Source organism: Nuphar pumila, chromosome 11 (assembly GCF_984573655.1).
Source record: "Nuphar pumila chromosome 11, dmNupPumi1.hap1.1, whole genome shotgun sequence".
Classification (NCBI taxonomy): Eukaryota; Viridiplantae; Streptophyta; class Magnoliopsida; order Nymphaeales; family Nymphaeaceae; genus Nuphar; species Nuphar pumila.
Window position 1 is genome coordinate 4,795,372 of NC_143259.1, and position 12,890 is coordinate 4,808,261.

Sequence of the window (12,890 nt, forward strand, 5' to 3'; positions counted from 1 at the left end):
GGATCCTATCGGTAGTCTGTTTTTATTCGACGGGTCAGGCTGCTATTATAAAAGCACTGATCAGGAGCGTAATTTGTAGATTTTAGTTGACTGGGTCAGGTGAATCAAGAAGTGTTTGGAATGGCTGATAACATGGTGCAGGACCAAGTCATTAAAGTGCAGGCCTGTTGCCAAGGAGGGATGACAAGACCTAGGAAAAAGGGTCGTCTCTTTTTTTCACAAGGCCTAGCACAACTTTCCTAGGTTAGTGTCTGTAAACTTTTGAATGCGCCAAGTTCTTAATTCGTTTTATTATTGAATCTCGATTTTAGCAATTCTGATGCTTTCAACGATTCTATCTAAGAAGTGCACCATTAAACACTTCAGGTATAATGCCTGTGAAAGCTCGGAGACTATATATATTTTAATATGAAATCTCTGATTAATGCTGGAATGGAGATCAAACACAGTAGCTAACATAATTACATTAAAATCTCATAAATAGAATTTTGGTTTGACTCACAAGATATCAGAATCCTTCAAACACATCAGCCTATATGCTCCATCGAGTTCAAAAATCCAAGAGCTGTTCAGAAGGTGACATGGCAAGCCACACGGTTCCAATAAAAGTTAAATTGATTAACTCTTGGTCGGGTTTAGGAGAGAGAACGAGATTGGGTCAGAGAAGTGGGAGGAAAATGGGGGTTAAATATTTGACAAACCAGTTTTCAAGTTCTAGTGCAGGAAGTTCAGATTCCATTGGATAAGCCTAAGGCATTGGCTTTGACATGGGGATATACGTTTTAGATAAATTTTTGTGCTAATCAGGGATAAATACTATTGACCTTTTGACACGGGTTCTTTGATACATGCAAAGATTACTATGCTGTGCAAGTTTTAGCAGCTTGGTAAATCTTCCCCAGCCCATATATGTCGCCATGTTTTGAGAATAAAAAGTTGAGACAAAATCAGGTTTGTCTAATTCTTTGCGATGTTCATTTGATCCAAAATCCATTTCCCAATTCGTGCAACCAAAAACCTTAGGCTGCACTTGGAAACAAGTGCCTCGGTCGGCCTTGTTCGGGCAAGAGAAAGCAAGCAAATGAAATCTCCATCACATGGCTACATGACTAACGTATAAGGTGACATGAAACTAAAGATGAAATTCAAAATTGGAAAAACAGTCCTCCACTAGACAGATATTTTCAGTTGCTCACGAAGTTCTGAAAGTTATAGAGTTTGGCTGAAGGGGACAAAAGCATACCCAAAACCAATCTATTAACTGAATTGGCTAGGAAACTTCCAATTAACTCGTCCAGCATGCCAAAATGGAATCCATTAACCGAGAAGGCTTGAAAATGAGTCTAGTTGAATGGCTCAGAAATTTCCACAACCACTATTGCTGGAATTGCGTAGGACAAAATACTAGAAAGAAAGGTGTGAGCAAGAAGCAGGAATTTGGTAATTCCCCTCTGCATTACCCATTCCCATTATCTTCTAGATGCAAAAGGAGAATGGAAGAGCATAGGGATTATAAGGTTGATTTCTGTATTACTTACTGTATATACCCGTAATTGTAAGCATCCTGAGATAGATCCAAGAAGGCAATGTAGAACACAAAGCTGGAAAATTAAACAGTATAAGACATTGTTGGAAGCAACTGGATAATCTTTAGTTACTGCATGCTACAATTTAAGAACGACTCTCGGATCATTTATAACTGTTAATAAACAACAGGTGGACTACACACGACCAAGTCTGAATACTTTCAAAAGGGGGATGAATTAAACAAAATCTTCAGGATTGGAGTAGGAACACTGAAAATATTTCGCTGAAGTGTATTTTGGATCACCATGGAAACACACTTGGAGAGGATGGCAAGCGTGCTGTAAGGACCTCAACTCCAGTCTCAGTCACCTACATGATAACACCTCAGGCTTAAAATCAGAAAGAAAAATGACAAACTGTAAATGAGATTAGTAGGGAATGATAAGGGGGCAACCCTGAAGAATATGTGCCACTGAACAAGACAAAATGCACGACAAAGACATCCATAATAAAACTGTAAAATGCAGATGCTACTCCTATAATCATTTAATTAGCAGTGATGACGACAAAATGGACGATGGACAGCCACAGTAAAACACATGCTACTCCTAGGATCATTTAATTCTTTCCATGCAAACATGCTAAAAATAAGAATATAATTCAGCATTGCAGTTTCACTTCTACCCAATCCTAAAACTAGTGCAAATAGACACAAGATTTTATCTCAGCAAAAAGCAGTCCTGTAACAGGTAAATTCATTTTGATGCCACCATTGATTCAAAGACATTGAAAGACCCTTAAAAAACAGAAAACAACTTGCAAGGGTTTGGAAACATATCCCAGTTTTGTTAATCGTGACAATTTTACATACTAAAATATTCAACTTGGCATAAATTACTAAATATACTCATCTATGCCACAAATATTAGCAAGAATTGAATTTATTGTGATTTTTATCATAAAATTGACGTATTCAATTTATCACCTTTCCTTTTTATAGATTTGTCACAATTTCAATGCAAATTTATTGGACTACGTTCATTTTTATTTATTTTTTAGGGTTTTGCCATGTTTGATTTTTAAGTTAACAAGAATTTCCTGAAAGTTTTCCCTCAAAAACAATAAATATGTAAAAGCATCTGAATATATCCCATCGTTGAGAATATCCTCACAGTGACACTTATGACCCAGATGATCATCAAATCACAAAATATAACCGACAACAGAAGCAGATAACTGGGATGAGATATGCATCAAAAATCAAGAAAAATGCAACACCATTACACCAGACAAATTGAAAACAGACCAGTAGCGTGTGTTCAAACTGGGCACTGCGCTTGCCATCTGCAGTAACAGCAGTCCAGCCATCAGGCCACATACAATCACGCCAGACACCTAAGAAGTTTTACACTAATGTCAGAATGTGTTCAACAGAAAAAGTCTCTCTCTCTCTCAACACAGACGCACGTGTGTGTGCACCCCAAAAAGAAAAGAAAAATAAATAACTGGTAAGTAGTAAATTACAATGATTTACCTGCATTAATCATAGGTTCAATAGTAAAAGTCTGTCCTGCTTTCATTACACCAACCGCCTTGTTTTCTTTCTCCTAATTAAGGGAGACAAAAGACTGGACAAAGAACAAAGTTGCAAATAAAGTCAAATGAATTGGGCCAACATAAAACAATCTTACTTTTAGAATTTCAAAATCTTAATTTCTCAAATAATATGAGATTGGCGTTGAATCCAAGAACATCAAAGTCCAAGGTGATACGGACTAATGACTTTTATAAGGATACTCGCATAATGAGGAATATTGGGTGCACAGTGGAAAAGCTCTCCAATGCCATGACCGCAGTATGTTTTGACCTGGTATGGCCAATCACGTGACACCACAGAAAATGTTAATAACCAAATCTGACGAGATTAATGACAACATGAAAAACTAGGCTTACCACAGAGAACTTGGACATTGATGCATGTCGATTGATAACTTCTCCAACTTCACGAAAACGTACTCCAGGTTTAACTGATCTCAGAGACAGAAAGTTATAGATTAACTGCTTATTTCCATAACATTCTCTGGTCAAGTATAAACTAAAAAAATGCATTCTAAGTGCATCATTCAATTTAATAAAAGAATTCAAACAGTTAAAATCAGGGGTGTAGCTAGGATTCATATGAGGGGGGGGGGGCAAACAGGGGTGTAGCAAAAAAAAATGTATTTGTGCGATAGTCGGGGGTTCGGGGGCAGCGGCCCCGAATTTTTTTTTTGAGATAAAATAAAAAATGGCTACAATTATTAATAAAAATCTATTTCATATGGACAAATCAAACTATTTGCTGCAGTCAGGGCTGGGCTAGGACTGGACTGGGCTACAAAAATGGATAAAAATCTATTTCATATGGAATCAGGGCTGGGCTAGGACTGGGCTTTAAAAAAAACAAAACAAAAAAATTTAACTGTTTCGGGAGGCAGGACTGGGCTACAGCCCAGTCCTGCCCCCCCTAGCTACGCCCTTGGTTAAAATCATGAAGACATACATCAAAAGGCCAGCCAATGCAACATGATGAAATTTAAGGGGTGGTTGGATGCACCCACTCATCCACAAAGGTGGGGTAAGCTTGGAACTTGAATTTGTACCCCACAATGCAAATCTCAATATAACCAGCTTCTTCGGATAAGTGGATGCATCCAAGCATCCCCTAAATGGAGATTGAGAAATTGTATGTTATCTAAGATGGTGCTTCCAAGAAAATACACAATTCAATCTTAGCATGGCAGGTCCTCAAAAATATAGGAACACAAGTGAGTCTAGTAGATCTTTTAATGTTTCTAGAACAGGCTTGCTACATGCATGGAATGAAAAGTATGAAGTTGGCAAAATTCAATCTTTCAATTACATGTGGACAAAAGGCATCAGTGGAGCAAGCAAAAGAGAAGATGGACATGATAAGTCAGTTAAAATATGATTGTATATATATACATATATATATTTATATATTTCCTTTGTAATACCCACTAAGGGTAAAATAGTCTTTTTACCATTTCACGCCATGTATATTTTTCTCCTTTCTTTTTTTCCCTTTTCTTTTTTTCCCTTTTCCTTTTTTTTCTTTTCTTTTTCTTTTCTTTTCCCTTTTTCCTTTTACCTTGGAAAAGTCCCCCTTGAGGGACGTTGGAAGGGCTCCAACGTCCCTTAGGAGCCCTTCCAAGGGTCCTCTTCTTGTGCCTATAAATAAAGGGGTTCTCCCCCACTGTATGTAAGCTTCTTTGAAGCCCGAGTGGAATATATTTTTTCACTTTATTTTGTGTGTTTTTACCACTTTTGTGGTTTGTTGTATTTTTGCCCATTAGTGACTACTTGTGTATGTGCGTGTTTTGCTCTTGGAGATTTCGCTTCACTCATTTGGCACTTCATTACATGGTATCAGAGCAAGGTTAAGAAAGCTTCATCGGAATCTCACTTGACAAGTAATATTTATCCTCTCTCTTGCCTTTAAACTTTTTTTATAAATGGCCGACAAGGATGCAAAAATTGATCTCTCATTCAAATTGAATGGGACCAATTACCGAATGTGGGCGGCCGCTATGGAGAATAACCTCAAAGGTAAAAAACTTTGGGGGTATGTGTGTGGGACCATTCCGGAACCTCAAATGAAATTAACTAAGTTTGAAGGCAATGAGGAAAAAGCTTTGAATGAAGAAGAAAAAGAGAAGGCTATTCTTGACTTCTCTTAAAAAATGGAGGATTGGGAAAGTGAGCATGCTAAAATTCTAGCATGGTTCATGAATAATGTGGATTTAAAGATTTGAGCAAATTTTGCAAAGTTTAAGAAGGCAAATGAAGCTTGGTTCTTTATGAAAGGAATGTACAAGCAAAGAGACCTTGCTAGGCATTTCTTTTTACAAGAAAAGGTAAGAGAAACCAAGCAAGGTGACTTGAGTATTAGGGATTATTATAGTGCCCTATCTTCTTTATGGGATGAACTTGTTCTCCTTGAACCTCAATGGGAAGGTAGTGCTATTGCCATGAGGCAAGAGCAAATGGAAAAAGAAAGATTCTTTCAATTTATTCATGGGCTTCGTCCCGAATTTGAGCAACTTAGAGGATCCCTACTTCATAGGTCTTCTACTCCTCTAAGTGATATTTTGACCAACTTATGTCAAGAAAAAACTCGTTTGGCCTTGAAAAGAGATGTTGATGAAGTTCATGCCGTATCTAGACCCGACAATAATGTTAGATCGTATAAACCACTCCATTTTTGGAAGAATAATGGTGGTGGAGAAAGAAAGATTATTTGTCATAATTGTAATGAACCGGGTCATAATCGCCCGGATTGCCCTAAATTCAAAATGAAGATTCAAAGAAGGATGGAGACATAAAGGAGTCCATTGCGCATCTTACCGAAACTCTTCAATAATTCATAAAGATGAACTCCTCTACATCATCTTCTTTGTCTTCCACTTCCGGTGCCGCCATTTCCTCTTTTCCGGGTATGACTTCTTGGATCCTTGACTCGGGTGCCTCCTTTCATATGACCCCAACTGCATCGCTTTTATCAAAACCAAGTCTAAACAAATTTAAATCATATGTTTCAACCGCCGATGGAACATCCTTGGATGTTGAAGGCATTGAAAACATTAAGAAAACTTATGACCAAAACAAAAAAAAATTTGTTCCCAAAATCCGAATTATTCCAAAACTTAATTTAAATCTTTTTCCGTTTCTCAAATTACCGATTTTGAATGTAATGCCTTTTTTTCACCAACCCATTGCTATGTGCAGGATCTCCGGTCCGGGAAGCGGATTGGGCAAGACCATAGAAGAGGGGATCTTTACTATATGAATTTTTTGTCTTTGCCATCTAAATCATTTTGTAATCATGTTCAATCTAAAGATATTGAGACTTGGCATAAGAGGCTTGAACATCCTAGTATGTCCAAGTTGTATCTATTTCCTTTTTTGGAAAAATTTTGTAATACAAATACATTTACATGCAATGATTGTATTCTTGGAAAGATTCATTCGCTTTCGTATTCGCATAGTAATTTTATGTCAAAAAGATCTTTTGAACTTGTGCATTCCGATGTATGAGGGCCGGCACCTGTTATGTCCAAAGGGGGATATTCCTACTATGTTACCTTTATTGATGACTTTTCTAGATATACATGGGTATACATTATTAAAAACAAATCCGATGTCTTCAATATTTTTAAAGAATTCCATGTTCTTATTCAAAATCAATTTCAACACAATATAGCTATATTTAGATCCGATAATGGAGGGGAGTACATGTCTAGAGATTTTCAAAATTATTTTAAATCAAATGGAGTTTTACATCAACGTTCTTATCCTAAAACTCCGCAACAAAATGGTCTTATGGAAAGGAAACATAGACACTTAATTGAAACCACAAGAACACTTCTTGTCTCTAAAAATGTTTTTAAAATTTTTTGGACCGAAGCTCTTCTTACCGCAACATATCTTATCAATCGTATGCCCTCCTCTTCATTAAAGAATGTATCACCTTTTGAAAAATTGTTCAAAATTACTTCCGATTTTAAAAGACTAAGGATCTTTGGATGTAAATGTTTTGTGCTTGTTCAAGGACAAGACAAATTATCACCAAAGGCCCTTGAATGTGTATTCATTGGCTATGGTGAAAATTAAAAAGGTTATAGATGCTATGATCTTCAAAACAATAAACTCTATGTGTCAAGAAATGTAAACTTTCTTGAGGATCAAAATGGTTTTGATATTCACACATCTAAAAAAGACATTGATTATTCCTTCCTATTTGATTTAGCTCCTAGAATTGAGTCCCTAGATACAACTATTTGTAATAATACTTGTGATGGGATTTTACATCATGATGACATACCTCAACATGATGAGGTTTTTCAAAATAAAAACCCTAATGATTTAAATGTATATACCCGATGGTTAGGAAATGAACATCAACCGGCCCTTGAAAGATATTCTTAAAACTTAGAAGAATCTATTGATGACAACCAACCTAGAAGGTTTTCTCGTAATAATAGGTCACCACAAAAATTTGTATCTTATGAATCTTTTTCACCCAATTATAGAACTTGCCTCATGATGATACATTCGTATCATGAGCCTACCTCTTATAAAGAAGCTAAAGATCATCCTCATTGGATTGAAGCAATGAGAATTGAATTAGAGGCTCTTAACAAAGCCCAAACTTAGAGCATTATTCGTCAACCATTAGGAAAAAAGGCTATTGGGTGTAGATGGGTATATAAAGTCAAAACCAAATGTGACGGATCCCTTGAAAGATACAAAACTCGTTTAATTGCAAAAGTTTACGCCCAAGAATATAGGATAGATTATGAAGAGACCTTTGCTCCAGTTGCTAGAATGACTAGTGTACGAACGTTAATTGCCTTAGCCTCTATTAAACAATGGCCGATTTATCAACTTGATGTTAAAAATGCCTTTTTAAATAGAATTTTATGTGAAGAAGTCCTTATGGATCCTCCGTCAAGTCTTGAAATTGGTAAAGGAAATATTCTAAAGTTAAACAAAGCTCTCTATGGTCTCAAACAAGCACCAAAACCTTGGTATGATCTTTTTAGCAAAGTAGTTCTTGATAATGGTTTTTCTTCTTGTTATACTGATATTATTTTGTTTGTTAAAACTTCTAATGAAAAGATAACAATCTTGTTGCTTTATGTTGATGACATGATTATCACAGGTAATGACAAAAAAGGTATTGATCTTATTAAGAATATTTTGAAAGAAAATTTTGATATGTCTGACCTTGCTTTTCTAAGGTATTTTTTAGGTATTGAAGTTGCATATTCCCCTAACGGGTATGTCCTCTCCCAAATGAAGCTTGCCTCTGATATCATTGCCCGGTCTGGGCTCACGGATGACAAAAAAGAGGAGACTCCAGAAATGATCAACGCCAAGATGAGAGCCAGTGATGGCACTCCTTTAGAAGATCTCACGCCTTATCGTCAGTTGATTGGGTCACTAACATATTTATCTATCACCAGGCCAGACATTTCTCATGCGGTTCATAGTGCAAGCCAATTTCAGACTGCTCCTAGCATTCACATGGCTGCAGTTATGAGAATTATCAGATAAACACCATAACTAAAGGATTATTCTTACCCTCTTCTTCACCTCTTACTTTACTTGCTTATACTGACTCTGATTGGGGTGGTAACCCCAATGATCGTATTTCCACCACAGGTTATTGTGTGTTTCTTGGAGAGTCACTTATTTCATGGAGGTGTAAGAAGTAGCATAAAGTATCCCTCACTTCTACAGAGGCAGAATATCGTGTGATGGCCACTACCACCACTGAGATTGTATGGTTAAGAAGTCTGCTTAAAGATATGGGCATTTCATTCTCAACTCCTTCGAAGTTGTGTTGCGACAACAAGAGTTCTATCTACATTGCCTGCAATCACACCTTCCATGAACGAACCAATCACATTGAGATGGACTGCCATTATGTTCGTGATGAGTTCCTCCAAAGCACTATTCACTTGCCATATGTTCCTACCGAATACCAGTTGGCGGACTTCTTCACCAAAGCTTTGCCATCGCCTCGCTTTTACTTTCTTCTCAGCAAACTCTCGGTGATCTCCCCGTATGTTTAAGGGGGGGTGTTAAAATATGATTGTACATGTATATATATATATTACATATATATATGTCTATGTGTCTATCTACATGTATAAATATATATATTTATATATTTCCTTTGTAATACCCACTAAGGGTAAAATAGTCTTTTTACCATTTCACGCCATGTATATTTTTCTCCTTTCTTTTTTTTCCTTTTCCTTTTTTTTGTTTTCTTTTTCTTTTTTTTTCCTTGTTCCTTTTTCCTTTTACCTTGGAAAAGCCCCCCTTGAGGGACGTTGGAGCCTCCAACGGTCACATTTGTGACCGTTGAAAGAGCTCCAACGTCCCTTAGGAGCCCTTCCAAGGGTCCTCTTCTTGTGCCTATAAATAAAGGGGTTCTCCCCCACTGTATGTAAGCTTCTTTGAAGCCCTCTTGAGTGGAATATATTTTTTCACTTTATTTTGTGTGTTTTTGCCACTTTTGTGGTTTGCTGTATTTTTGCCCATTAGTGGCTACTTGTGTATGTGCGTGTTTTGCGCTTGGAGATTTCACTTCACTCATTTGGCACTTCATTACAAAGTCATCGTATTGATTAATACAAACAGATATATTCATGCACTTCATTATGCAGACTGCACTTAACACACTAACTATGTAGGTGGTTTAATACTTAATGTTTTCTTAAAAGACGGATAAGACCACCCACGATGAGATCATGTTTCATACTTTATTTTGGTAAGGCCATTTGAGAAAATCCTCACTTCTGAAGCAGACACAGCATTAGAATTGCCAATAGTGGACTGCAAGTAGGATTGGCATCAGAAGAAAGAGGGCTAAAAACGAAAATTGACTAGAAAACATCCATATAAAAAGATATAAAAATTAACAAAATTTAACATAAATATTAACACTAGTTACAGAATATGATCGACTTGCAAGATTTATTAAAATATTAACAATAGATATTATATAGATTCCTGTATGTCTATGCAACTAGCAGTTTCAATAGTAAAAGAATGGAGAACTTCTGATCACGTGGAATTGTAAAAGCTGATGATTTCTTCATTATATAACATATAAGGAATAATTGGTTAAAAGAGTTTATGTCCATCACCCTCTAGAAAATACGCTTCCATCGCAATTTCTTATTTCCAGAAAACGTGCCAGCCATAAGCAGGAAGGCAATGCAATAACCAAAAACATGAAAACTAACTGACTGAATTCATGTAAATTTAGAGGTAATTAGTGTACATACAAATAATATTAAGGAAAATATCTAACTAATCAGATGTGCAGGTAACAGAGTAATGAAATGTAAGCCTTCAACAAAAAGCACAAATGCTCACAACAAGGGAATATTAAAGACACATTAACCACAACCCACAAAAGGGCACAAATGAGAAGGCTAAAGAGTAAAAGAATAATCTTTATTTAATTCACATAAAATGCTTAAAAAGCATTGTTACAATGAGAGGGGAATGAACCCTATTTATACACTTAAGAGAGGAAAAAATGGGCTTTGAAGGGACTCAAAAAGTGTCGTTGGAGCTAGTCGACGGCTCTATTTGTAAACATTGGACTAGCTCCAACGGCTCTTAAACTAGTCAACAACAATGTGTTGACTAGTTTAAGTTTAGTTCAAAATGGACTAGACAAACTAAAAAGAGAAAAATAAATAAAAGAATATATATATATTATATAATATGTGTATATACATTGGTACGTAAACATAGTATATATATTACATAATATATCATATGTATAACTAAATATATATACTTTTTAACACTCACCCTCAAATTTACGGTACAATGATCGAAAGTTTGTCTAAGAAGAAATGAAATTTGAGAGCGGCAAGAGGTTTGGTGAAAAAATCTGCTAATTGGTATTATGATGTAACATAAAGCAGATCAATAGTCCCATGTAGATACTCCTCTCTGACGTAGTGACAATCCATTTCGATATGTTTGGTGCGCTCATGAAATGTTTGATTGTTGGCTATGTAAATCACACTCTTATTATCATAGCACATGCGTGATGTTTTTGCCACTTCAACTCTCATGTCGGCCAGCAGTATTCTGAGCCAGACTACTTCTATCGTTGTGGTGACCATAACTCGGTACTCAGATTCGGTTGACGAAAGAAATACCTTATATTGCTTCTTACTGTTAAAATGTATCTCCAAAAACATGTTGTAAGTATAAATATATATACTTATATACTTAGAGATACATATACATATAATATATTATATGTATATGTATCTCTACATATATAAATATATATATTTATTCATTTTTTTTATCTTCTTACCCTAAAGGGGTATTCTTGTAATCTTGCGCATATTCCATTTTGAAATATGTTGTAATTTATTTTTTGTATTTTACATTTCTTTATTTTTTGTTTTTTTATTTTTTATATTTTTCATAAAGTGCATTGGGGGTCCCCCAATAGAGTCGTTGGGGGATCCCCAACGACTCCTTTGGGAGCCCCCCTTTGCACTCCTTTCATTTTGTATAAATAGGGGTGTTCCTCCTTGTAAATTCTCAAGCTTGAGAGTCTCAAGCATTTGTTCCTTCTATAAAATACATGCATTATTTCATGTTCATTATTTTTACGCTTTTTGCGTATTTTGTTCAAGTGTTGTGAGAGTGCTTTCGTGCACTTCTTTTATAAAGTATTTATGCTTGTATGCGTATTGTCTCTTCATAGACAATTTTACATGGTATCAGAGCTCGGTTGGTGATTGAGGATCGTGAGATTCTCCTTTTTTCGAGTGCCTCGAAAACCGTGCCTTCGGATTCTTAGAAGTTGAAGTGGTGGATCTTGCCTCTCAAATATTTTAGAAGGATCTTGTGCAAGCTAGAAGTTGAAGCATTGTGTTGGTACGTCCTTCTTTCCTTTTCTTAACTCCTTAATGGGTGAAAAAGAGTCTCACTTCGCTCTTGGCTTCAAGTTGAATGGGTCCAACTATCATATTTGGGCCGGGAACATGAAGGCTCACATAAAAGGTAAAGGATTATGGAGTTATATGCAAGGCACAATTCCGGAATCGGAACCCAAAATAACCATAATGGACGGAAGTGAAATCAAGATTCTTGAGGGAAAAGAAAGGATCAAAGCTCTTGAAGAATACTCCAAAAAGCACGACGAATGGGAAATGAAGAACTTGAAGATTCTTTCATGGTTCTTCGCATCTGTTGAAACAAAGATTAATGCCAATATTGTCAAATTCAAAAGAGCATCGGAAGCTTGGCGTTATTTCGAGGAAATGTATACATCAAGAGATCTATCCCACAAGTATTACCTTCAAAAGAAGGCTCTCTCCCTTACTCAAGGTGAAATGTCTATTAGGGAATATTTTGCCGACCTCTCCTCCATTTGGGATGAGCTTTCCATGCTTGAACCAAAATGGAGTGGCGAGGCAATTGAACTCCGCCACAAGCAACCTGAAGAAGATCGATTCTTCAATTTTTTGAATGGGTTAAGACCGGAATTTGAGCAAATAAGGTCATCACTTCTATCCTCATTTACTCATCCTTCTCTTGAAGATGTTCTCACCAAATTAAGTGGTGAGGAGACTCGTATGAGTCTATGTAAACAAGAATCAAATGTTCTTGCGGTTCCTTGTAATTATGAAGAAAATAATGAGGTCAATGTCGTATCAAGACCCAAAAATAATGTAAAGACCTATCGTCCTCCTTATTTCAAATCACAAAATCAAGGAAATGATGGTGGACAAAGAGGAAAGAAA

At 36.2% G+C, this 12,890-nt stretch overlaps 1 protein-coding gene across 1 annotated transcript in view; it reads right to left on the reverse strand.

The window, feature by feature from the left end:
* Window positions 1-1,573: 1,573 nt before the first annotated feature.
* The window catches only part of LOC149821714 (methionine aminopeptidase 1A-like), a 34,173-nt gene continuing 22,856 nt past the window's right edge, over window positions 1,574-12,890 (reverse strand). The window contains exons 13-17 of the mRNA XM_089980076.1: window positions 3,481-3,554; window positions 3,325-3,394; window positions 3,062-3,127; window positions 2,834-2,922; window positions 1,574-1,896 (exon numbers count right to left, since the gene is read on the reverse strand). Of these exons, the coding sequence (XP_089836202.1) occupies window positions 1,828-1,896; window positions 2,834-2,922; window positions 3,062-3,127; window positions 3,325-3,394; window positions 3,481-3,554 (368 nt within the window). The 3' untranslated portion in view covers window positions 1,574-1,827. The remainder of the gene's footprint in view (window positions 1,897-2,833; window positions 2,923-3,061; window positions 3,128-3,324; window positions 3,395-3,480; window positions 3,555-12,890) is intronic.